Source organism: Panthera tigris, chromosome D4, assembly GCF_018350195.1.
Source record: "Panthera tigris isolate Pti1 chromosome D4, P.tigris_Pti1_mat1.1, whole genome shotgun sequence".
Classification (NCBI taxonomy): Eukaryota; Metazoa; Chordata; class Mammalia; order Carnivora; family Felidae; genus Panthera; species Panthera tigris.
In genome coordinates, this window is record NC_056672.1 from 66,401,946 (window position 1) to 66,429,870 (window position 27,925).

Here is a 27,925-nt window from a genome sequence, read left to right on the forward strand (position 1 = left end):
CACAAACCGCGAGATCATGACCTAAGCTGAAGTTGGACGCTTAACTGACTGAGCCACTGAGGCACCCTCTCTGTGCTTTTTAATTCAAAACTACTGAGAGTTTAACTATGAAACTATTAAGTATTAGAGCATCAGAGAAAATGTGTATGTGCCAGGCTGTGTAATTTTTTATACCACATCACTTTTTCTTCATCCTCAATTCCACCGGCTCCTCTTCCTATTTAGTTATAACAGTTAACTGAGGGGCACCTGGGTGGCTCAGTCGGTTAAGCGGCCGACTTCGGCTCAGGTCATGATCTTGCGGTCCGTGGGTTCGAGCCCCGCGTCGGGCTCTGTGCTGACAGCTCAGAGCCTGGAGCCTGTTTCAGATTCTGTGTCTCCCTCTCTCTGACCCTCCCCCGTTCATGCTTTGTCTCTCTCTCTCTGTCTCAAAAATAAATAAAAAAAAACGCTAAAAAAAAAAAATTATAACAGTCAACTGATAATCAACTAATATTCTAATAGCAGAAAGTTGAGATTATTATGTGCTGATGGAGATTCCAGCAGAAGGAATAGCAGAAACATGAGAGGCCATGCAAGTACATTGTATTTGGTTGGAGCTACAGGATATGTAGAGAACAATAATGGGAAATAAAATAGGAGTTAGTAAATTACAGCCTTATCTTTGGGGACTTTAAATGCCGGCTAGCATTAGGAGTTTGAACTTTATTCTCTTATCTGTGGTATTGAATAAACTAAGTAGGAAAATAATGTGATGATAGTTGTGCTTCAGAATGTGGAGATGTTCTATATTTTTTAAAAATTGAAATCTTATTTTGGATAGCACTAAACTTCAATTTGGATAGCTCATCATCCCATTTGAACCTGAGAGTTGAAGATACCTGTGTAGAGTGGGATCCTACAGGAGGAAAAGGTCAAGAAAGTAAAATGAAAGGAAAAGAGAATAAGGGCAGGTAAGCTAGTTTATTAGATGTTAATCTGGACACATACTTGTACATTGATTCTTATTTGACAATAACTTATGATGAAATTCTTATTCTATATATCAGTATAATTTGTGATCTGTTAGTAACATTGAAGTGAAGAATATAATACTGTTTATGAGTACTTGAATTTGTTATAACATTTTTCATTACTCTTTTCCCTGATCTTCTTTTTACACATTTTATTTCAGTATTCCATTTCCTTAAAGTTGTATCTACGTAACTTGAACTGCTTAAGAGAGAAGTTCCTGAATTTTAGACTTATAGATCTCCTGTCTTACCTGAAGGTCTGCGTGAAATGACAACTTTTAGCAATACAACCCCATTGTCTTGCCCCTGATTAGCAACCTTATGAACCAAAGAGGAAGGCTTTGGACCTTTTGTTGTCAGTCTTACTTAGGCAGTCTCAAAGTATGCCTTTTTTAACAGAGGAAAATTTTGCTCAAACTGGAATAAAGTAATAATCACCGTGAGTTACAACAGTGAATCAAAAAAAATTTCCCAGCAGGCTTTTGATCTAATTTAATTATAAGCTGTTACATTTAAGTTGTAAAGCATTCTCTTAACAGTTGCCTATTTTTATCTAACAGTGTCCATGTTACTTCACTGAAGAAACATACAAGGTGATGATCTATGTGTGTCTGGTTCTAGGACTTAGTATATCTAGCTTGGCTGAATAACTTTAATTTTTCTTTTAACCAATAAGCAGAAGCCATTGCATCAGCCTTCGTAGGCTAAAATATTGCTCTGTGTAGACTGTCTGTATTGGTAGCTTATGTTTTGAATTTACAGCACTGTAGTACGCTGCATACTATTTGGATTATATTGTATATGGTAACAAAACAATGAGCCCTGCTTTTGAAGTCTTTCTTGAGTTTTTTTCCCTCATCTGATTTTTTTCTGCATTTACTTATACCTGGCATCTTTCTTGTGCTATAGTCAGTATATCTAACATTACAGCTTTGCTTTTATTTGTATTTGACATGAGGGAGGTTTGACGTGTTCTATATTGTATAATAATTATACAGTTTCAAAAGCATTTAAGAAATAAAGTTACTCAAGTTAAGACAGTGCCCAGAAAGATGAATCGGTTCAAATTGCATGGTTAATAATGTGCTGATTTGAAGATACCACATATCTTTACCAGAAACCAGAATGTGTTACTTTTTCAAAATTACCTTCTTTTATTTTTTCTAGCTTATTTGCTCATTATTAGTGAAAGTGACTTCAGAGTTAGAATATTATAAATTGTAAAATGTTGCTGAATTTAATCGAGTGTATGAAGTTTTATTTGGTTCCTTGGAGATTTTTAGAGTGTTTGTATTTAGCAGTTCAGCTCATATTACTTCTCTTTCTCCTCTCCTTTTTTTTCTCCTCTCCTTTAAAGGGTATTTTATGTATGGAGTACTTCTGGAATGATATGCACATTTATTCTTTCCATTAATATTTATTCACTGTAGATGTTAGCTGGATGTGGTAGAGTTTATAGGAATAAACACTCTTCTTGTCTTTAAGAAATTTGCCCTAACTTACATGTATGAGATATATATCTATATATAAGTAACATTACAAGGTAGAGATTATGGGTAATGGTAAGTGTGACAAAAGGAGTTGAAGAAAGATAGCCTGAGCTGCCAGATGTTAAAGTGGTCAGTTAGACAGTGCCAGGTATTAAAGTGGTTCACTAACTTTCTACCTGATTTCTAACTTTCTACTTGATTGAAAGTAACAATCAAGCCTTTATTCACTTACTATGATAGTTTAAGCAAGAGGCCACAAAGGAAAGAGTGCTAGCTCTCCTCAGTGTTCCGTTTTTCCCAGCAGAATAGCACGGGTGAGGGTCAGGTAAATCAAAGCAGATTGCAGACGGTGGTTATCTGGAGGATCATCTCACTGCCAAGAGAGCCCCAAACAGAATGCTCTTCCTGTTGTTTTATGGACCTGTGGCCAAGAAGGAGGGAGAAGAGGCAAGGTTAGAAGTGGAAAACTATTGAGATTGAATGGAGAGAAGTATCTTCAGACCACATCAACTCACACCGCCTCTTTAAGGAGGTCTACTCAGAAGCAGCTGAAAAAGTCTTAGCTGAAGACCCCCTCTCCCATAAGGGGGTCTCTGAATAGAGGTGCCTAAGCTAGGAATGCAGATATGCATAGGATCTCTGGGTTGGGGTGGGGGAGGATTACATCTTCCTTAAGAAAGTGTGGTGAACTAACTATATACCAAGTCTGGCATGGGAAAGGCAGCCCTCTCAGGCCTGTCACTAAAAGCCTTTTATAATCATTTATGGTTCAGCCTGAAAGATTACACATAGGATTTTGGCCTGGAGGTGGATTCCTCAGCAGAGTTATTTAGCCTGGTAAGATCTGGAAGATCTTCATTAAAGGAATGGCATTTAGGCTGGTTCTCAAGGAAATAGAAAAACACGTGCCATTTGGCCTTACATAAACTAGAGGAAAAGCACTGAAGCAGGTTGCCTGAGTTTAAGGAACACTGCTGCATTTAGCTGAATAGTGCTCTTTAGGGTGAGAAGGCTAGAAAAGCAGACTAGGACCAAATCAAGAAGTGCCTTAAATCCAAAGCAAAGTTGTTTGTAGGCAGTAAGGAAGTGCTTGAAGATTTTAAGGTAGCAGTATCAAACTTAGGTTTATGTGGTAACAGTGAATAAGATGAATTAGGTGGCAAAGAGATCATTTCAGAAGCTAGTAAAACAATCTAGAGGGTAGGTAAACAAAGAGCCTTAATTTACACAGTAGAGCTCCAAAGGTGTCTTAAAGGGGTGAGGTGGGAGGGGATCGTGTTTGACATCAGACAGTAATAGCTGTTGTACTTGCAAAAATGGACTTTGCGTTGGAAGTCTAGAATGCTGCAATGGAAGAGTTCCCCTTATTTAACTTTTCTCTGAAATGTAAACTGCCACTCTTAATAGTTATGCCTGTTTGTCTTTTCTCCATGCTTTTCCCTTTATTTCTTTACTACTGGTAAGTTACAATTTTTTACTGTTTTTTAAATACAGGGATTCAATATAATTGAAATATTATTTTTAAACATCTTTGGGTCTTGATTTATTTTGAGTTTTTGAGATTTAGTGAAAGGCCTAGTACTGTCCCGTTTATCCTATCATATAATTCGACATAAGGGGAGATCAGGTTGAATCTTGTAGGAGAAATGCTTTATAATATTTGATATTATCCTATGCATGGATTTGGGCATTGACTATTTCTCTTTTTTACGAAGAAAAGATTCAGAACAAAAATACTTACTGGTTATGAAAAGGATAGTTTTTATCATAATAAGACTATTTCTGCCATTTTAAAATTTAAATTTAACTGCAAGAAATGTAAGCTCTATAATCCATTATCTTTTTTGAATTCTTTTTTCCCTTCAGTTCTTTTGTTTTCCTTTTTAACTTGTCTCATTTTGGCATTGTTTCTTATTTCAACTGTGTGTTCTTTGTATAAGCTTTGTTCAGTCTGCATGATGTTAGTGTTCAGCCTGCTTTGTGTTGATGATTTCTTACATTTCAGTGTTTTTAATTGACAACTCTGTTTGATAATAATTCAGATGAAATTAAATGGTGCTATTTGTGCAACGTAATTAAAACTTTTCAAAGTTGCCTTTCATGACTTGTAGTTTTAGTCTGTGAGGCATCTACAGCATAGAGTATTTGTTTCTCTTTTCTTCCTGTTTGTATAGAAGTGGCACGCCGTCCCCCAAACGGACATCCATAGGCTCCAGGCCACCAGCAGGAAGAGGCAGCAGAGATCGTTTTACTGGGGAATCATACACAGTGCTGGGTATGATAAACATAGTCTTCATCATGTCAGGTTAAAGGCATCACAGTCACACCGCTGGGCTTTCTGCCCACTTAGAGCTGGAGTGGCCTGTTTCTAATGAATATTTGCCAAGGTTTCTCCCTCCTGAAGCCTAATTACTTTTAGCGGGTTTCAAATTGTCTATTTATTTGTTTAAAACTTTATTTCATTTTATATAGTGCTCTACGTGTATGCATATCTTTTGAGGAGATAGGAAGAAAAGTTCTAAAGCTTTTTATATATCAGAAAAAATAATAGTAAATATACAAGTAAAGTTATAACAGATACTCTACTTATAGTGTCTGTGTGTTAATGTGGTTATTTTCCTGAATCAGATTTTTTGTGCCATTTTGTGGGATGAGAGGTAAAAATCTATGTGACGTATAAGGAAGATCTTAGAGTCAAATTTACCTTTCTGATCTTTTGTAGGAGACACTGCTATTGAAAGTGGACAACATTATTGGGAGGTCAAGGCCCAGAAGGATTGTAAATCCTACAGTGTGGGAGTAGCATACAAGACTTTGGGGAAATTTGACCAATTAGGAAAGACAAACACTAGTTGGTGTATCCATGTCAACAACTGGCTGCAAAACACATTCGCAGCAAAGCATAATAATAAAGTCAAAGCCTTGGATGTTACTGTTCCTGAGAGAATAGGTGTATTTTGTGATTTTGATGGGGGTAAGTTTACTGATTTTCTCATAAGTCGTTTTGTCATAGTTGCTTACATTTCAGTACTTTTCATTGGTAATCATCTACACAGAATTTTTTTAATATTGTGGTAAGGGTGTTTTGACCTACTAGGATTTGATCACAAACATAACTTCAGCTCTGGAATTGACTGGGAGGGTGCGTGATGTTTGCCTGAAGCCTTACAAAAGCACTCGTGTATAATATGCTTAATAGGTCTGAAAGAATGATTTTGTTAATTTTAGTGTTAAGCATTAAAAATTTTCTGTCCATTTTTATTCCTTCCTGACCTGATTTTATTACCTGTAAAGAGTGGTGGAGTCAGATTTTTCAAGTTGGAGTGGACTTAGAAATTACCCAAATCTACACAGTGTAAAATCCTTACTACAGTTATCTCTGCAGGTAGTTGTCACTCCTGTGCTTGAAGAACTTTTTAATGTGAAGTTTATTGTTGTAGAAGGCAGCTTACTTCATTGTTGGAGAGCACTTGGTAATGCAGAGTTTTTCTTAAATTGACTTGTTTTGTTTCCTGATACCTTTTGAGACTGCTATCCTTAAATTTTGTCATCTGAAGAAACACAGAATTATGTTCCCTAATTCACATTTACATGATAATCCTTATTTGCTTAAAACCTAACATTGCTTCTTGTGCTGGTTTTCCAGACTATACATTTTCTGTATCACTGGCTGTTCCTCTTACAGTTTAATTTTTCCAAAATTAAAGTATGTGGTTGTACACTATGTCAACATTATTTCTTAAAGAAGCGTTCTCAAAGTAGAACATGAAACTGAGGACCATCATAGGACATGTGATTTGGCAGCACAGTTTCTAGTACTATGACTTATTATCATTGTTGGTGTATATTGAGCTTGTAGCCACCCAGTCCACTAGATCTTTTTTCATGGAGTTCTATTAAACTGTCTTTTTTTTTTTTTTTCATATATTAGGCAGTTTAGGGTTGTTTTTGTTGTTTAAACTCAAGAATATTACATTTGTCCTTAAGTTTCTTTTCTTGTCGTTGTTTCAAATTTTTATTTAAATAGTAGTTAACATGTAGTGTACTGTTGGTTTTGGGAGTAGAATTTAGTAATACCTAGTGCTCATCCCAGCAAGTGCCCTCCTGAATGTCCATCACCCATTTAGCCCTTCTCCCGCCCACCTCCCTCCGTCAACCCTAAATGTGTTCTCTATAGTTAAGAGTCTCTAATGGTTTCATCTTAATAGATTTGACCAAGCTTTTTGAACACTTCTGTTAAAATCATCTAAAAAGTAACTTGATATTTATCTTTTGCAAAATTTGCTTGAACTTTTTGAATTAGGTATTTGATAAGTATCTTCTCTACTGTCATCAAAATATTTATAAAAATTTTAAAGATGACCCTATTGAACTAGGGAACAAAAGTAATTCCCTAGGTACTTCTCTTTAAATTGACACTGTAAACAGATAAAACTCTATTTTACCATTTTAAGTAACATGTTTCCAGATAATTTACTGAGCCTTCAACCTAGTTACTCAAAAGGGAAAAGTTAATTTTGGCTTGATTGAATTTTAGTGACAACACGTTAGTCTTGCTGCATTCTTTTTACTTACTCACTTTGACTCAGATAAATAATTTCCTCAGGATACATGTTAAATTTATTGGCACACATTTTTTTTTCTTTTTCAACTCTCAAGGTAGCTTTTGCTTATCTTCCGTTTTCTCGTGCTTTGTGTGGTTCCTCAAAGGTGGTAGTGAGAAGTGTGTTGTTTAGCCTAGAGCATAGGGTAGGAAGGAGTTGTAAAGTAAGATGGGATCAGATTCCGAGAGCCTTGAAAAATAATAATAGGCTCCTCTTTTTTGTTATTTGAGGGAAGGGGATTTCTCTGCATTTTAGGAAACTGTAGTCATATGATAATCTAGTTTTAGAAATATTGGACAGTAAGTGGCTAAATGTGGAAGAGATTGCAAACATATTGTTAAGACTCTTCAGGAGTCAGTCTTTAAGCAGTGTGGCAGGGCCATGTTTATCTTGTTAAGTATTGTATCCTTATTCCTGGCAAGGGCTTTTTACATTGTAAGCCCTTAATAAGTATTTGTTGAGCGATTATTAGTAACAAGGGCCTGAGCAGTGGGGAATCAAGAGGAATGATTTGATGGTATGAAAGTAGAATTCATAGGACTCAATAACTAAATGTGGATTGGAAAGTGAACAAACAAGAGTTGAAGATGACTGAGATTCCAGCCACTGTGGTCAAGAGGATGGCGTGTCATCAGCAGCATGGGGAACATAGTCCTGGGTCAAGATGAGATGCCAGCAGGACAATCATGTGGCATAGCTGGCTAATATTGAGAAAATTTCAGGGCTAGAACTCAGAAAAGATGTAGAGCTGGAGCTACATACTAGATACACCATCACAGAGTGGCTACTGAAGATTGCATAGAACAATTAAATGTTACTGCTGTGTTGTTTACTAACTTTGTGACCATTCATAGGTTGCTTAATGTTTTGAGGTAATGTATATAAAGAGCCCAGTGCTTTAATGGTAGACATAAATGCTAGTTTCTTTTCTCTGTTTGGTGGCAGCTGAGTCATTAAGGAAACATTGTAGAGAGAAAAGAGAGCCTGGGCAAACATCTACATTCAGAATAGGAGAAAAGGAGATAGAAGATATCGTCAGAGTTAGATACAAACCAAGAGAAGTCATGGGACAAGAATTTCAAGAAGTGATAACAGATGTAAGGAGGCCATCAAGTTGTACAGTTAGGTGGTCAAAAAACAATCATTTTAGTTGCATGATAACATTGAAAGACAGACCAGGATGGTATTTTTAAAATTAGCAAAACTGAAGCAGTGATAACTATGATTTCAGAGACTAAAATGAGTATTGTTTAAAGTATTTAGAAGACAAGGTTTAATAGAGTAAGCCTTAAATGGTGATGGGAGTTGGGTAGAGAGGCTAGGTATAGTAAAAATGAAGAAATAGCCTTGGTTTTTACTGAGTTAAGGAAGCCATTTGTTAAATAATGATAAAATAGTCTATAGTTGAATTAGATTATGGAAGCACTATAGAGATCTTGAAAATCAGGAAAGAAAACTAGATTTGGGCCTTTTCTTAAGCATGTATACTACTGATTTTCAAGTGGGAATTTCTAAGTCCAGTCCTTATAGTTTGTAACCAAAAAGAGTCCCAAATATGTATTCAGTTATTACTTTACCCATGATGATATGTTAGATTTAATTAAATGTGTGTAATAAATTAGTCCCCCCCCCCTTTTTTTTTCTTTTAGGTCAACTTTCTTTCTATGATGCAAGCTCAAAACAGTTGTTGTATTCCTTTAAGACAAAATTTACTCAGCCAGTACTACCTGGTTTCATGGTTAGTACCAAATTTATATTTTATTTGGTTTGACAAATTTATTGAGAACAATCTATTCTATATATTTGGGGAAGCCGAATACATTATTTTTCCTTCATATTCTTTCCTCTTTCCCTAATCTACCTCTTCCAAATCTGTGATTGTGGGTATATTTTTGGTGTGTTTTATTGAAGTAAATATTATTACATGAAAGTATGCAAACCATAAGAATGCAGTTTGATGAATCTTCATATACTGCACACATTTTTGTAATCGGTATCTAGATCAAGAAGTGGAACCTTAATGGGGCGCCTGGGTGGCTCAGTCAGTTAAGTGTCCAGCTTTGGCTCAGGTCACGATCTCACAGCTTGTGAGTTCGAGCCCCGTGTTGAGCTCTGTGCTGATGGCTCAGAGCCTGGAGCCTGCTTCAGATTCTGTGTCACCTTCTCTCTCGGCCCCTCACGCTGCTCATGCTGTCTCTCTCTGTTAAAAAAAAAATAAACATTTAAAAAAAAGGAAAAGAAGTAGAACATTAACAGCCTCCTGTGCTTTCTTGTGCCCATTTCTAGCCTCTACTGGCCTGCCTGCAAAGTGGTTACCATCTTGAGTTTTAATACCATAAATTAATTTTGCCTCCTTTTCACCTTTGTATACAATATCTTTTTGGTTTAGCATTATGTTTGTGAGATTTATCCATGTTATTCTATGTGGTGGTAGTTTACTCATCTCATATAGTTTTACTTTATATTTGTATGTATAGTTTTCCATTATATGACTATTTCATCATTTATATATCCATTCTAATTTAGTTGGATTCTTGTGTGGTTTCTCCTTGGGGACATTTACAGATGGAATAGTTATGAATATTCTTGTTCATGCCTTTTGGTAAATGTATGTTTCTGTTGGGTATATAACTAAGATTGGAGTTGCTAGATAGTATAATGTGTGTGTAATCAACTCTAGCAGGGTTTTTCAAAGTTGGTGGTTATACTAATTTATTGCTAGCAATATATCTTTATCAACACTTGGTAGTATCTTTTTTAAGTTTTAGTTCTTCTAATGGGTAAGATATATTGAATTGTGGTTTTTCATTTGCACTACCTTGATGACTAGTGCTGTCGAACACTTTTTTTAATCTTTATTATTTAGATACACTCTTTTGTGAAATGGTTGCTCAAGTCTTTTGCCTGTATTTCTATTGAGTCCTCTTCCTATGTCTTATTGATCAATTTGGAGTTCTTTAAATAACCTGAGTATTTTTTTTTTATTATATGAAATTTATTGTCAAATTAGTTTCCATACAACACCCAGTGGTCATCCCAAAAGATGCCCTCTTCAATGCCCATCACCTACCCTCCCCTCCCTCCCACCCCCCATCAACCCTCAGTTTGTTCTCAGTTTTTAAGAGTCTCTTATGCTTTGGCTCTCTCTCCCACTCTTTTTTTTCCTTTTTTTTCCTTCCCTTCCCCCATGGATTTCTGTTAAGTTTCTAGCCTGAGTCTTTTGCCAGATATATGTATTGCAAATTTCTTTGACACTCTGGCTTTCCTTTTCCCTCTCTTGGTATCTTTTCATGAAAAAGGTTGTTAATTTTAATTTTGCTCTATTTAATCAATTTAAAAATGTATGGTTAGCACTTTTTTCTTTAAGAAATCTTTTTGCACCACCAAGGTCATGAAAATATTCTTGTTTTCTTCTAAAAGCTTTTCCTTGTACCTTTAGATACAGACTGCATTTACAATGCAAGTACAATGTAGAATTGCTATGTTTGGTATGAGGTTGGGGTCAACTTAAATGTAAGGAATTCCTAAATTCCTTATGGCTATCTACTTATTCCATGACCATTTATTGAGAATACCATCTTTTTTTCTGTTGTAGTGGAGTGTCATCTTTGTAAAATATTAGATTAACAGTCTATGTGTGGTAGGCAGAATATATGTGTCTGTACACACATAGATGATACCAGGACTACTCAATTTCAGGTTGATTTATTTTATTTTTTTACTTTTACTTAAATCCCACTTAACATAACAAACAATAATGGTTTCAGGAGTAGAATTTAATGATCCAACACTTACATGTAACACCCAGTGCTCTCCTTGATGCCCATCACCCATTTAGTCCATCCCCCCACCCAACACCCCTCCAGCAACCCTCAGTTTGTTCTTTGTAGTTAAGAGTCTCTTATGGTTTACCTCCCACTCTCTTTTTCATCTTATTTTTCTGTCCCTTCCCCTATGTTCATCTGGTTTATTTCTTAATTCCACATATGAGTGATGAAATACTGTATTTGTCTTTCTCTGACTTATTTTGCTTAGCATAATACATTCTAGTTCAATCCATGTTGTTGCAAATGGCAAATTTCATTTTTGATCGTCAAGTAATATATCATTGTATATGTAAATACCACATCTTTTTTTTTTTAATATATGAATTTATTGTCAAATTGGTTTCCATACAACACCCAGTGCTCATCCCAAAAGATGCCTTCTTCAATGCCCATCACTTACACCCCCCTCCCCCCCCCCCCCCCCCCCCCGTCAAACCTCAGTTTGTTCTCAGTTTTTAAGAGTCTCTTATGCTTTGGCTCTCTCCCACTCTAACCTCTTTTTTTTTTTCTCCTTCCCCTCCCCCATGGGTTTCTGTTAAATTTCTCAGGATCCACATAAGAGTGAAAACATATGGTATCTGTCTTTCTCTGTATGGCTTATTTCACTTAGCATCACACTCTCCAGTTCCATCCACGTTGCTACAAAGGGCCATATTTCATTCTTTCTCATTGCCACATAGTACTCCATTGTGTATATAAACCACATCTTCTTTATCCATTAGTCAGTTGATGGACATTTGGGCTCTTTCCATAATTTGGCTATTGTCAATAGTGCTGCTATAAACATTGGGGAGCATGTGCCCCTTTGAATCATCATTTTTGTATCCTTTGGGTAAATAACCTAGTAGTGCAATTGCTGTGTCATAGGGTGGTTCTATTTTAAATTTTTTGAGGAACCTCCATACTGTTTTCCAGAGTGTGGCTGCACCAATTTGCATTCCCACCAGCAGTGCAAAAGTGTTCCACCTTTATCTGCATCCTCACCAACATTGTGTTGTTTCTTGAATTGCTAATGTTAGCCATTCTGACAGGTGTGAGGTCATATCTCATTGTGGTTTTGATTTGTATTTCCCTCATGATGAGTAATGTTGAGCATTTTTTCATGTGTTGGTTGGCCACTGGGTGTCTTCTTTGGAGAAGTGTCTATTCATGTCTTTGTCCATTTCTTCAGTGGATTATTTGTTTTTTGGGTGTTGAGTTTGATAAGTTTTTTGGAGATTTTGGATACTAACCCTTTATATAATATGTCATTTGCAAATATCTTTTCCCATTGCATCAGTTGCCTTTCATTTATTTATTTTTTTAAATTTGAATCCAAGTTAGTTAACATCTAGTGTAACAATAATTTCAGGAATAGGATTTAGTGATTCATCACTTACATATAACACCCAGTGCCCATCCCAACCTCCTTATTGCTCCTCATTCCTTTAGCCCTTCCCCTGACCCAACACCTCGTTGGCAACACTATTTGTTCTCTGTATTTAAGAGTCACTTATGGGGGCGCCTGGGTGGCTCAGTCGGTTAAGCATCCAACTTCGGCTCAGGTCATGATCTCGTGGTTCACGAGTTCCAGCCCCGCATTGGGCTGTGTGCTGACAGCTCAGAGCCTGGAGCCTGCTTCGGAATCTGTGACTCCCTCTCTCTCTGTCCCCTCACCCACTCATGCTCTGTCTCTATCTCTCAAAAAATAAATAAACATTAAAAAAATTTTTTTAAGAGTCATTTATGGTTTGTCTGCCTCCCTGTTTTTATATTATTTTTGCTTCCCTTCCCTTATGCCCACCTGTTCTGTATCTTAAATTCTACATATGAGTGAAATCCTATGATACTTGTGTTTCTCTGACTGATTTCGCTTAGCATAATACACTCCTAGTTTCATCCATGTTATTGTAAATGCAAGATTTCATTCTTTTTGATTGCTGAGTAATATTGCATCATATATATATATATATGATATCATATATATATATATATACACACCGCATCTTTGTCCATTCATCAGTTGTCACTGTACATTTGGGCTCTTTCCATAATTTGGCTATTGTCGATAGTACTGCCATAAACATTGGGGTGCACATGCCACTTCCAGTCAGCATTTTTGTATCCTTTGGATAAATACCTAGTAGTGCAAATGCTTGGTCATAGAGTAATTCTATTTTTAATTTTTTGAGTAATCTCCATACTGTTTTCCAGAGTTGGCTGCCCCAGTTTGCATTCGCACCAGCAGTGCAAAAGGGTTCCTCTTTCTCTGCATCCTTGCCAACATCTGTTGTTTCCTGAGTTGTTAATTTAGCCATTTGGACAGGTGTGAGGTGGCATCTCATTGTGGTTTTGATTTGTATTTCCCTCATGATGAGTAATGTTGAGCATTTTTTCATGTGTCGGTTGGCCATCTGGATGTCTTCTTTGGAGAAGTGTCTATTCATGTCTTTGTCCATTTCTTCACTGGATTATTTGTTTTTTTTGGTGTTGAGTTTGATAAGTTTTTTAGAGATTTTGGATACTAACCCTTTATCTGATATGTCATTTGTATATGTCTTTTCTCATTCTGTCAGTTGCCGTTTAGTTTTGCTGATTGTTTCTTTCACTGTGCAGAAGCTTTTTATCTTGATGAGGTCCCAGTAGTTCATTTTTGAACTGAGTCTTTTGCCAGATATATGCATTGCAAATGTCTTTTCCACTCTGGCTTTCCTTTTCCTTCTCTTGGTAGTTCATTTTTGCTTTTGTGTCCCTTGCCTCCGGAGACATATCAAGTAAGAAGTTGCCGCGGCCAAGGTCAAAAAGGTTGTTGCCAGTTTTCTGCTCTAGGATTTTAACGGTTTTCTGTCTTATGTTTAGGTCTTTCATCCGTTTTGAGTTTATTTTTGTGTATGGTGTAAGAAAGTGGTCCAGGTTCATTCTTCTGTATGTTGCTGTCCAGTTTTCCAACACCTTTTGTTGAAGAGACTGTCTTTATTCCATTGGATATTCTTTCCTGCTTTGTCAAAGATTAGTTGGCCATACATTTATGGATCCATTTCTGGGTTCTCTCTTCTGTTCCATTGATCTATGTGTCTGTTTTTGTGCCAGTACCATACTATCTTGATGATTACAGCTTTGGAATATAGCTTGAAATCCAGAATTGTGATGCCTCCCACTTTGGTTTTCTTTTTCAGGATTGCTTTGGCTATTCGGGGTCCTTTCTGGTTCCACACAAATTTTAGGGTTGTTTGTTCTAGCTCTGTGAAGAATGCTGGTGTTATTTTGATAGGGATTGTATTGAATGTGTAATATTTGTGTTTTAACAATATCTGTTCTTCCAGTCCACAAGCATGAAATACTTTTCCATTTCTTTGTGTTTTATTCAGTTTCTTTTATAAGCTTTCTATAGTTTCTAGTGTACAGATCCTTTATATCTTTGCTTAGGTTTATTCCTAGGTATTTTATGGTTTTCAGTGCAGTTGTAAATGGAATCGATTCCTTGATTTCTCCTGCTGCTGCTTCATTATTGGTGTAAAGAAATGTATGGTGATATTATATTCTGCGGCTTTGCTGAATTCATGTATCAATTCTAGCAGTTTTTTGGTGAATCTTTTGGGTTTTCCACAGAGTATCATGTTGTCTGTGAAGAATGAAAGTTTGACTTTTTCCTTGCCAATTTGGGTGCCTTTTATTTCTCTTTGTTTGATCGCTGAGGCTAGGACTTCCAACACTGTTGAAAAACAGTGGTGACAGTGGACATCCCTGTTGTGTTCCTGACCTTCGGAGGAAGGCTCTCAGTTTTTCCTCATTGAGGATCATGTTAGCTGTGGGTCTTTCATATATATGGCCTTTATGATCTTGAGGTATGTTCCTTCTGTCCCTACTTTCTTGAGGGTTTTTATCAAGAAAGGATGCTGTATTTTGTCAAATGCCTTTTCTATATCTATTGAGGATCATGTGGTTCTTATCCTTTCTTTTATTAATGTGATGTGTCACATTAATTGATTTGCAGATATTGAACCAGCTCTGCATCTCAGGGAGAGGAATAAATCCCACTTGATCGTGGTGCATAATTCTTTTAATGTATTGTTGGATTTGGTTTGCTAGTATCTTCTTCAGAATTTTTGCATCTGTGCTCATCAGTGAGATTGGTCGATAGTTCTCCTTTTTAGTGGTGGTTTTGTTCGCATTTCGAATCAAAGTAATGCTAGTCTCATAGAATGAGTTTGGAAGTTTTCTTTCCATTTCTATTTTTTGGTACATCTTCAAAGGAATAGGTATTAACTCTTCTTTATTTTTTTTATGTTTATTTATTTTTGAGGAGGGAGGAGAGGGAATGAGGGAAGGAAGGAGGGAGGGAGGAGGTGCAGAGAGAGAGCGAGACACACAATCTAAAACAGACTCCAGGCTCCGAACTGTCAGCACAGAGCCAACACGGGACTCGAACTCACAAACCGCGAGATCATGACCTGAGCTGAAGTTGGACACTTAACTGACTGAACCACCCAAGCACCCCATCTCTTCTTTAAATGTTTGGTAGAATTCCTCTAGGAAGGCGTCCATCCCTGGATTCTTGTTTGTTGGGAGATCTTTGATTACTGATCCAATTTCTTTGCTGGTTGTGGGTCTGTTCAAATTTTCTACTTTTTCCTTTTCAGTTAGTTTCTAGGAATTTGTCCATTTCTTCCAGATTGCCCAATTTGTTTGCATATAATTGGTCGTAATAGTCTCTTATAATTGTTTGTATTTCTGTGATGTTGGTTGTGATCTCTCTCATCTGATTTTATTTATTTGGGTCCTTTCCTTTTTCCTTTTTGATCAATCTGGGTAGGGGTTTATCAATTTTGTTAATTCTTTCAAAGAACTAGCAAGCTCCTGGTTTTGTTTATCTATTCTACTGTTGTTGTTGTTGTTTTTTTTTAATTTCAATATCATTGACTTCTGCCCTAATCTTTATTATTTCCCTTCTTCTGCTGATTTTGGGCTTTACTTGCTGTTCTGTTTCCAGCGCATTTAGGTGTAAGGTTAGGTTGTGTATTTTAGACATTTCTTCCCTCTTTAGGAAGGCCTGCATTGCTACATACTTCCTTCTTATGACCACCTTTGCTCCATCCCAGAGCATGTTTTCATTTTCATTGGCTTCCATGTACTTTTTAATTTCCTCTTTATTTCTTGATTAGTGCATTCATTCTTTAGTAGAATGTTCTTTAATCTCCAGTTATTTGTGGTCTTTCCACATTTTTTCTTGTGATTGATTTCAAGTTTCATGGCATTGTGGTCTGAAAATATGCATGGTATGATATCAATCTTTTTGTACTTGTTGAGGGCTGATTTGTGACCCAGTGTGTGATCTGTTCTGGAGAATGTTCCATGTGCACTCAAGAAGAATGCGTATTCTGCTGCTTTAGGATGAAATGTTCTGAATATATCTGTTAAGTCCATCCGGTCCAGGGTCTCATTCAGAGCCATTGTTTCCATTGTTGAAAGTGGGGTGTTAAAATCTCCTACTATTATGGTATTATTATCAATGCGTTTCTTTATGTTTGTGATTAATTGATTTATAAATTTGGGTGCTTTCAAATTGGAAGCATAAATATTTACAGTTGTTAGATCTTCTTGGTAGATCCCTTAATTATGATAGAACGCCCTTCTTCATCTCTTGTTATAGTCTTTGTTTTAAAATCTAGTTTGTCTGATATAAATACAGCTACTCTGGCTTTCTTTTGACGTCCATTGGCATGATAGATGGTTCTCCATCCCCTTATTTCAATCTGCTGTGTCTTTAGGTCTAAAATGAGTCTCTGGTAGGCAGCATATAGATGGGTCTTGTTTTCTTATCCATTCTAATCCCCTGTGTGTTTTGATTGGAGCATTTAGTCCATTTACATTCAGAGTGAGTACCGAAAGATATGAATTTAGTGCCAATGTGTTTCCTATCGAGTTGATGTTTCTGATGATGTTCTCTGGTCCTTTCTAGTCTTTATTGCTTTTGGTCTGTTTTGTTTTGTTTTTTTCTTCACTCAAAGAGTCCCCCTTAAAATTTCTTGCAAGGCTGGTTTAGTGGTCACAATTTATATTAGAAAAAGTCATTATTCTCCATACAAAATGCAACTTGGTTTGAATTTATTTTTTTATTAAGCAGATGTTACTGCTTCTTCCAACTCCTTTATCCTTTGGATTTCTCTGTAAGTTTGGGCTACTCTGGGGAGTTCTGCAGTACAATTAAGACAGATCCTCATTATTCTGGCTAGACCTTTTCTTAATTTGGGGGTTACTTCTACAATCAAGGGGGGTTATTTCCATTGCAGAGTTGGCAGAATGTTTTGTATGCGTGTTCTTCCACCATTACCCTGACTGTAGCTTCTCAAACTGTGAGGAGAAAGTATTCAGGGTATATGTGGGTTTAAAATATAGTACTTTTAACTCTCAAAATTGATAATGATCATTCACTTTGGATACCCCAAAATCTTAAATTTAAAACAATGCTAATAACTAAGACTCTTGGTTTTTCATTAAAAATTAAAAGTAATCAGTGAATCAAGTTATTGTTCATAGAAAAACACTTAAGGATTTAGAAGGGTTGTTATTATTATTATTATTATTATTATTATTATTACTTTACCACAAACCTCTGCTGTATTATGTGTTTTTTGGCTGTTTTTCCAAATAGGTCATTCAGGGACAAATTTGTTTACCATATGAAACTCAAAAGTTATTTTTTTCCTTGTGTCTCAAAGGGTTGGATTTCATGTTTAATTTGAGTTTATCTCAAGTAGATATGTAGTGAGTTTATTGCTTTTCATTCCAAATAATTAAACACTAACTACATTAGTAAGTGTTGTTAAGATGCTTTAGGAAAAGTATTTTCAAACTGGTTGAAATTATTTTTTTCCTTTCATTGAAGGGTTTATTAACTAGGTCAGTGATTATTAAACTTTTTGTTTACAAGATTAGTTTTCTTTTTAAAAAAATTTTTTATGTTTATTTTTGAGAGGGAGAGAGAGAGGGAGGGAGGGGGGAGAGGGAGAGAGAGAGAGAGAGAGAGAGAGAGAGAACGTGAGTGGGGGAGGGGCAGAGAGAGAGAGAGAGAGAGAGAGAGAGAGAGAGAGGGAGGAGGACACAGAATTCGATGCAGGCTCCAGGCTCTGAGCTGTCAGCACAGAGCCCAATGTAGGGCTTGAACTCATGAACGATGAAATCATGACCTGTGCTGCAGTTGGACACTTAACTGACTGAGCCACCCAGGCACCCCTAGTTTTCTTTTTAAAAGCAGGTTTATTAAGGATAATTCATAGTAGCGTACAGTTCTGTGGGATTTGACAAATGCTTACAGTTGTGTGACATTACCATAATCAAGACATTGAACATTTCTATCACCCTACAAAAGTCCATCTTCCTTTGTAATGGACCTTTCTAATCACACCCAGCCCTGGTAGTCACTAACAAGGTTTTAGTCTCCATAGTTTTGCTTTTTCCAGAATATTACAGGAAAGGAATTGTATGGTATGTAGACTTTTGATTCCACAGCATAATGTATTTGAAATTCATCAATGTTGTGTTTATCAGTCATAGTGTCTTTTTTTTTTGCTGACGAATGTGTGTTTTATTGCTGACTGTATGTAGCACATGTTATTCATCCACTCACCAGTTGAAGGACTTTGGGGTTCTTTCTAGTTTTTGGCAATTATAAGTAAAGGCACTGTAAATGTTTGCAAATAGATTTTTTCGTGAGTATTTGTTTTCATTTCTCTTGGGTTAATACCTAGAAGTGAGGGTATTAGATCACACTGAAAGTGTATGTTTAGGGTATCTGTGTGTCCCAGTAGGTTATGCATTTGCTTTCGGCTCAGGTCATGATCTTACAGTTCATAGGTTTGGGCCCTGCATTGGGCTGTGCTGACAGCTCAGAGCCTGGAGCCTGCTTTGAATACTGTGTCTCCCTCTCTGTCTGGGCATCCCCACTGACACTGTTCTCTCTCAAAAATAAACATTAAAAAAAAATTAAAGAAAAAAAAAGAAAGTGTATGTTTAACTTTATAAGAAGCTACCAAAATGTTTTCCAAAGTGGCTGTATGACTTTTGTATTCCTTTTAATTTTTTTAAATTTTTATTTAAATTTTAGTTAACATACAGTGCAATATTGGTTTCAGGAATAGAATTCAGTGATTCATCACTTAAAAACAATGCCCAGTGCTCAACACAATAAGCACTCATCACCCATCTAGCTCATCTCCTACCCATCTCCCTCCATCAACCCTCAGTTGATTCTCTGTCATTGAGTCTTGTGGTTTGTTTCCCTCTCTCCTCTTTTTCCCCCCTTCCTATGTGTTCATCTGTTTTGTTTCTTAATTCCACATATGAGTGGGGCACCTGGATGGATGGCTTAGTCAGTTAAGCGCTGACTCTTGATTTCTGCTCAGGTCATGATCTCATTGTCATGGGGTCATGAGATCGAGTCCTGCGTCGGACTCCACACTGAGCATGGAACCTGCTTAAGACTCTGTTTCTCCCTCTTCCTCTGCTCAGCCCCTGCTCCTGCTTTCTGTCTCTAAATAAATAAATAAATAAATAAATAAATTCCACATATGAGAGAAATCATATGGTATTTGTCTTTCTCCAACTTATTTCGCTTAGTGTAATACATTCTATCTCCTCCATGTCATTGTAAGTGGCAAGATTTCATTCTTTTTCTTTTTTTAAAAAAGGTTTATTTTGAGAGTGTGAGGGGGAGGGGCAGAGAGAGAAGGAGAGAGAGAATCCCAGTCTCTGTGCTAGTGCGGAGCCTGATGTGTGAGATTTCACCTGAGGTGAAATCAAGAGTTAGCCGCTTAACTGACTGAGCCACCCAGGCCCAAGATTTCATTCTTTTTGTTTAATATCCCCTGTGTGTTTGTGCGTGTGTGTGTGTTACATACACGCACATACCACATCTTTATCCGTTCATCAGTAGATGGACATTTGGGCTCTTTCCATAGTTTGGCTATTGTTGATAATTCTCCTGTAAACATTGGGGTGCATGTAACCCTTTGAATCTGTATTTTTGTATCCTTTGTGTAAATACTTAGTAGTGCAATTGCTGGATGGTAGGGTAGTTATATTTTTAGTTTTTTGAGGAACTTCCATACCGTTCTCCAGAGTGGCTGCACCAGTTTGCATTCCTACCAACAGTGCAAGAGGGGATACCTTTTCTCTACATCTACACCAACACCTGTTGTTTCTTGTATTGTGATTTTTGCATTCCTACTAGCAATATATGAGAGTTTACCACATCCTTGACATTAATATTGTCAGATTTTTTTGTTCAGCAGTTTTAATAGGTATGTAATGGTATTTTATTATGGTTTTAACTTGCATTTTCCTAAGGACAAATGATGTTGAGGATCTTTTCATGTGCTTATTTTTCATTTTTATAATGTCTTTGATGAAGTATCTATTATTTGTTCATTTTTTATTGGGGTACTTGTTTTCTCATTAATGAGTTTTAAGATTTCTTTATGTATGCTGGATATGGGTCCTTATCAAATAACTGCTCTGCAAATATTTTTTCCTAGTTTGTGGCTTTTCTCATTTTGTAAACATTTTGAGGAGAAGTTTTTCATTTTAATGAAGTCCGTTTATCCATTTTTTTTTCTTTTATGGATCTTGCTTTGCCTACCTCAAGGATACAAAGATCATCTCTTTTGTATTCTTCTTAAAGTTTTATGGTTTTAGGTTTTACATTTAGGTCTGTGATCCATTTTGAGTTATTTTTTTATATATTGTACCAGGTATGGTTTGAGATCTGTTTTTTTGTATATGAATTCCAAGTGTTCAAAAAAGACTAACCTTTCTCTGTTGATTTGCCCTTGTACCTCTGTGCTAGATGTTTTGAGTAAATATGTTTGTAAATCACTTAAATAACTTCAAAAAAAAGTAATATAGTAGTTTTATAATCACAGAGCTTTTGTATTTGGGGAGTTATCATTACTGAACCTACTAGTTTTAAAAATTTGGAATGTTCGTCATACAGCTATAAATTTCACAGGTCAGTGGATTCTTTGGTATAGTATGTAATCATTTAGTAAATTTTAAACACTTTCAGATATAATTGAAGGTGGGAATACTCCAACAGTTTCTAAGTGTCCCTTGTCTCAAGCTATGTCTTCTACAAACCAGGCATCGATGATAATTAAAAGACCCATACTTTCATATTTTAATTCACTTGAGTCTGTTCTAAATAAGTTATTCACTTTATTCAATTTTAGCTGCTCTGTTTACAAGCAAAGCAATTTCATCTTTCATAAACTTACATTTATAATTAATAGAATATGGCAATATGGTATATCTGGATATTATTACCATTTGCATTTTTCTCAGAAGTTCTTAAAGAATTAATAAAAGAGTTCTTATTGTTAACAAGTTAGGGAAGAAAATAATGGATTTTACTCTGTTAACACTGGGGTGTTGGATTCCTATAGTCTCAGGCCACACCTCATCACAATCTAAAGCAATAATAGGGGTAAGGAAATTGGCTCTCTGTGCACTTCTCTTGGTTGTGAAGGTTAGCATCAGTAGAAATAGCCAATATTTTTGGCCTATTAACCCTAAAAATTTAATATCTAAATTTCTGCAGCCCTTAGTTCCTTCTCTTGTGTGCAGTTCCAGTGGGTTCTGCTACCACAAAGACTTCCTCTGGCCTCTCTGGTTCTCAAAAACTCTTGAGTCAGCCTTCCTTTTCACTTCTTGGTTCAAATATAAAGGTTATCAGTTTGGAACTTGTTGACATTCACATACGTGGCATTTTGCCTTTCAAATGGAACTTTAAGAATCACCTCAGTTCTAGTTTGATTTGAAATCTGACTAAAGCTTTGGTTTTGTCTTTTTTTAGGTTTGGTGTGGTGGACTTTCTTTGAATACTGGGATGCAGGTTCCAAGTGCTGTGAGAACGCTTCAGAAAAGTGAAAATGGAATGACGGGTTCAGCTAGCAGCCTAAACAATATTACTCAGTAATGCTTACTCAGAATATATTTCACCCCCTTTGGGTGGCCTTTTCTGTGCAATTACTAATCACAGAAATTTACAAGTGGTGGAAATCAGGTTTGCTACCTTCTGCTTTAAGGCCTGGGATGTGTTAGCATTAAGCATCTAGTACCAAGTACTCACGGGAACCTACTGTGCAGTAGCATCAAGCAAGCAGATTCTGAGCAAGAAACTGATGTTTCGAAGAGCAAATGGGAAGAAAGGCAGTGTTTAAATAGTTACATAGAAACTCATTTTTGTGTTTCTTGGATTACTTTGGCTCTCCTAAAATGTTTAGTTAGTATGTAGCCCTAGGACCTGAGAGGAAAGCATTTAAATCTTGTCTTCTTTCCCCTGTACTTTCTCTTTATCTTGTCACTACCTATTATTAGGTTCTTACACTGAAGCTTTAAAAAAAAATACAGTCTTCTAAGGTTGTCTAAAAATTGAAATCATTGGTTGGGGATGCTAGAAACGTTTTCTTAATTGTTGTCCTTTCATAAAGAAGTTGAGTTTTGCTAAATTATCCTCTTTTGTTTTACTGACTAGATTGTTTATCATTTTCTCTTTTCTAAATATTGTGACATTTCTCTTATTTGAGTTGAAACTCAAAATAGAGTGGATAGGAAGAGTTTAGCTTAAAATCACCCATACATTAGTTGTCGCTGTTGTTGTTTTTAACCTGCTGCACTAACAGTGGCAAAGGGATATTCTTTATATGTTGCCTTGTTTAATTAGACTTCTTTTCATTCCATCATTTTGGATGATGGATAAGATTTTTTAAAGCTTTCTATTTTCTGATTTTGTTGTCACATTTAGTACTACCTTTAATAGTTGTCTTGGTAAAATTCTCACTTGAATTTGGTAGTAATTGATAATTATACTGATTTTTAATATTTCTAGTAGGAATGAAATTTTATTAAAGTTTAAAAAAAGGTAGAAAAACCTACATCATTTAAGTTTTATCTAAGAAGATAGGTTATAAAGGGAGGTGCCTAAAACTACTGAGGTCATTTATGTCTGCTTTTTAATAAGGTATGGAATGGTTTAAACAAGTGTTTTGAAAAATGTCTACATATCTCTGACTTATTTACCATATAAGTTTTTCAAACGTAACTATTCAGAGGTTATTTTTCACATTTGCCTTCCAAAGGGGTATAATTCTTCCAAAAATCATCATAGAATAATCCTTCCCAACCTTAGGGAAAATATGTTAAACCGTGAATAAAACCCATAGTTATTGAGCAGAACATACCTATTTTTTAAAAGTTGGTTAAAATTTTTAATACAAGTTCTTTGAGCCAAACTGAAAGTTGCGATTTCAGTATTTAAGAACTCCTTGAACGTTTTAGGTGGTCTCTGGAATTTACTTTCTCATGTTGACCTTTTTTCATTCTTATTTTAAGGGTATTATGCTCTGACAACCTTCTCCCAAGAAGGGACTATTGCTGCTTACATCTGAGCTGCCTTTTACAGAAAAACCTGTGAAATAGGAATAGCTCGTTCTCTCCTTAAGTTTACTGTTTACTGATATAGGGTGTTTTGTTTTTTGGTAAAACAGACCTAAATGAGGAATTTTGTTTGAATTAGGTATTATTTTTCCAGAGGGCATTTATATCTGCACCATTGTCTCATGACATATTGGTCGTTTTTAAAGACTATAAGGCAGTTGAGAGAATGAAGTATGTCGATAAATATCCTTTTGATTCTCCAAACAACTATAATATTGGGTTTTGTTCTTCCTAAAGATTTTGAAAAAATTTTGGATATTCTGTTCCCTACAGTGGTGTTATTCCAGGACCTAAGAAACAGGAAGTTACAATTCTCTTTCATAGAGTCAAATCTGAAATTAGTAATTTAGTGGTGGAGCTGCTTTATGTGAACAATTACACATGTATAGTTTAGCAAAATTGACACAGAAAAAGCCAGAAGTTCTTGTATAAAATTTTTTACTATTACGTCTTATGTAATTGTGTCTTCTCTTTAATTCAGTGCCTTCTTCCTCTAAGTGTGCTCTTACTTCATGCCCCCTGCAGCGTCAACTGATAATTTAAGCCAGAGACCATTATGTTATACTGGTGAGGGCCTTCTGTTGCAGGTGAATGGAGCAGAGGATTAATCAGGGGCTGGAGGAGTGCATATGCTTCTATTCTGTGCTCATGCCATCATTTGAAACCCTTCATTTAAATTTTCTAATATTCATTTGGAAAATTCATTTGAAGTAATAACAAGTATTACTTCAAAATAAAAATCTGAGGTTTTCCTGTTACTATGTATGCTTCTTAAAGGTCTCTATAAAGAACAAAAGTTTTAAGTTTATATGTGTTAAGTTAAACTGGAAAAGTCTGCCACCCTCCTTTTCAAACTAGAAAATAATCAACTGTAGTGCCTATTTAAATAGTATCAAATTAAGGTAACTCTTAACTTGACCATAATATATAACATTCTCAATGTCATTTGAATTAAAAACTATTGAGCCTTTTTGCTCAAATTTAATGCATTGTGGGAAGATGGTATACCCTTTCAGACTTTATTAGTTTGTTTACTCTTTGTTTTGACAGGTCAAACATGATTGCTTTCTGTAAAAGAAATGCATGAGAGGTTGACGGTAATAGATGTATTACAGGTATAAAAATTGTTTTATAAAAACGTGCATTTGTTATTGCATTTCTCTTTTAGCAGTTGAATCCCAAACCAGTTTTAGTAAACTGGGTTAAAGAAATGAAGGAATTGCCTTAAGCACTTTAGAAAAAAAATTTTTTTGACAATTCATTTTGACTCTTTGGGCCTACTCTGTCACCTATGTGTTTAACTTTTGGTAAATATGTATATATGAAGCATTCAATAACTGAGTGCACATAGAAATTTAACATGCAGTGATTCTTTGAATGTCCCAGGTATAGGTAAACAAATTGAAAGTATTAGAGGCGTGCCTGTCTGTACATGGGTTTTATTGATGGCATCTGTACCGTGTTGACAAACCGTTAACTGCCACTGTACAGCTAGACTTGGCCTACTTTGTTCTGCAAACAGTAACTTTTTCCTGTGTTATCATTTAAAGAAACATATTGGCTTAGTTTTATTTACTCACTTATTAAATTAAAGTATGAACAGTGTCATGTATAATTGGAATTTTTGGTGACCGATCCTTGGTGGTACAAATAATAAAAGTAAATAATTTGTAATGAAATATTATAATTAGGTTCACATACTCCATTTCATGACTTACCCAGAATGATTATTTTTTCTCAATACTTGTAAAATTATAGTTATTTTGTTTCTTTTGAAAACATGAAAAAATTGACAAAGGATATATATATATATGATATATATATATTATATATATATTATATATGATTTCAAAGAGTATTAATTCTGGAAGAGGACACTGTTGACTTCTTACTATAAAATATTATGATTCCAGGCTAAAAATACTAAGGACTATACTTTCAAATCATTGTAATTCTTTTAAAAACCCCATATTTATTAGATCAGTGTCCATTCATTGGCTAATTCATACAACAGATAAATTTAAGTGTCTGTGATACGGCAGCCGTAGTTTGTATCTAGATTTCCACAATTAGTGAAGTTTGATTTACTTACATATAGTTTTGCTACTTTTGAGTAATGTGACAAAGTTTGCATCTTAAAAACAATGTTTCTGCTAGTAAGTCAAATTTTAAAAAATAAATTATTAAAGTTTATAAAAAATTCAAATTAACTGCATTAATATGGTTCAGTTTTACATAGTCACATAAAATGGATCTAGAACAGTTTCTTCTTTGATTTTGTTTTAAACTGGATATATTCTTTTAGGGAAGTGTATGGTCGGCATAAATTTACTCAACACCCAAGTAACCATAAAGTTATTTGCTATTTTTAAACAAAACATACATTTCATAATGTCAGTACTAGAACATTATAATAGATCATGAATATTTCCTTAATCATTACAGAATGATTACCTCATGTTCAGTATGGTTTTAAAAACCTTTTATGTGTATCTTACAGTATTCACATTATACAAATATTTGTGACCTGACATGCTTTGTTACCTGGAATATTTGATTAATGTAAATACTTAAGCTTTTTGAGTAATTTGGAGTTTAAATGGATTGTGTTTCCTATATGTTGTTTTTATTGAAAAGATATTGTTGGACTTGCCATATAAAGGTTAGTACTGGCTTATAAATAACAGAGATTGCCATAGTACTTTTCTCCTCAGACTATCCAATTATTAAATTAAAACAGTATTTGTTATTTCTGGGTCAATATAAGGTACTCACTTTTGATTCATAATCATTTGAGCTTTGTTAGTTTAAACTGATACATATTCTTAATGATACCCATTCACTCTAAGTTGGTCCTTGGGAATGGGCATTTAGAGGATTTCACAGTATGTAGGGCAGAAGGTGGGTGAATGTGTTTGCTTTGGCTTGGAGCTTTATAAGTTTGGACCAGTTTTAAAATAAGTCAAATTTTAAGTGATTGGTAAAAGGCATTTCTGTTAGTATTGGAAATTTTTTGAGAGCCTAAGGGCTGTAAGAATGCATATATATTTTAACATTTTCGGTATCTCTAAGGTACCAAAGCACGGAGTCTCATTTACCATTTAAGGGAGACTCTTTAAAATAAAATTTATAACTAATTCATACTATAACATATATAACAATTAAAGTTTTGGAACAACTTACATTAAAAACCACTAGTCTTTAAGATTTCTGGATATAAAAAGTATTTTGGTTTCACTTCTTTTAAAGTAATTAAATTCAAAATTAATCACTTTCTACCATATACTGAGTAGATCTATGACCTCAGCATAGTAAATCATTTCTCATCTTTGGGCCTCCACTGCCTTACATAAAATAATTATAACTTGTTCAGCTTACCTCCCAGGGCTGTTGCGAGAAATAAAATGAAATGGAGTATGTGAAGTTGCTTCAACAACAGTAAAATGCTATGTAAATGTAAGGCGTTATTTTCAGTGAATAATGGATTTAAGTGTTGGGTACTTCTAGATGTTCTTTCTTTTAATAAAGCATGTGCTTAAAGTGGTATCACTAGGACTTCAAAGTGATTATTTAAAAAAAAAAAGGAAAGAAAACACCACCTGATTATAATGCCCTTTAACATTCTTTTGTTTGTGCAATGCTTGTGGGCTTTTTGTATTTTCTCATCAAACTTGTTACTCTCTATCTAGACTTGGTACAACTGTAAACGTCTCTCACAGCATTCATGTGTCAGTGTAGAATAGTAGCATAAATAAACATTTTAAGCTATGTTTCCATTCAGGCATTTGCACTTTCAATTTATGACTGCTTAGTACCACATGCAGAGTGAACTTAGCCCAGATATTTTCCAAACAACCAAATGATTCAGCAGTTTGTTGACATGGGATAAATGATATCAGGTGTATGTGCCCACTTACCATTTGACAACTTTTTTTGCATTAAAAGATATGATGAAACATTTCAAAACTTTGCTAACCTGAATATCATTTAGTATCTCTCCTAACATTTGTTTTGCTTTAAATTGGATTTGTTAAATGGCTTACAGGTTATCTTAATCTGTAGATTATTTGGTATGTCTATCATTTGGACATGGTTTTGCTATGCAGTTCTGATAATAAAAATTCTAATTCCTCAGGTTTAACCTTTAAGTTACGGATGAAGAACATTAATGGACACTTTTAATGTACTCAGTTCTGCAAACTAGTCTTTTAATAAGCATATTGCCTCATTATCCTTGGAAACAAGACAAAGCCTTTTAAACTTTAAACTTTTTAACTTCAAAATAAAGTATTCAAAGTGGAGTAACTTGAATGTTGAAATGATTGTATGCTCTGTGTAGAATGACCGAGCCTAAGTTCTTACAAAAGCACCTGGAATATCTCCTCTAAAAATTAAACTTTTTCTGCTTTCCTTTGCTTCAGTGCTTGCATTTTTATCAATTTTCATTAAATATCTACAGTGTACTGTTGGGGATGAGAAGATTAAAAAAAAAAGTCATAGTCCCTCTGCCCAAAAAGTTT

General features: G+C 35.2%; 1 protein-coding gene across 9 annotated transcripts in view; it reads left to right on the forward strand.

Moving 5' to 3' along the window:
- The window catches only part of FSD1L (fibronectin type III and SPRY domain containing 1 like), a 78,410-nt gene extending 50,704 nt beyond the window's left edge, over positions 1-27,706 (forward strand). For 2 of the 9 annotated variants that reach the window (XM_042964450.1, XM_042964456.1), the window contains exons 9-15: positions 824-953; positions 1,574-1,606; positions 4,678-4,778; positions 5,226-5,477; positions 8,757-8,845; positions 21,763-21,881; positions 24,456-27,706. In XM_042964450.1, coding sequence (XP_042820384.1) covers positions 824-953; positions 1,574-1,606; positions 4,678-4,778; positions 5,226-5,477; positions 8,757-8,845; positions 21,763-21,881; positions 24,456-24,492 — 761 coding nt within the window. In that variant the 3' untranslated portion in view covers positions 24,493-27,706. Of the gene's footprint in view, positions 1-823; positions 954-1,573; positions 1,607-4,677; positions 4,779-5,225; positions 5,478-8,756; positions 8,846-21,762 lie in introns of all 9 variants that reach the window. The other 7 variants (XR_006210557.1, XM_042964451.1, XM_042964452.1 and 4 more) reach the window with 7 other exon arrangements.
- The last annotated feature ends 219 nt before the right edge of the window (positions 27,707-27,925 follow it).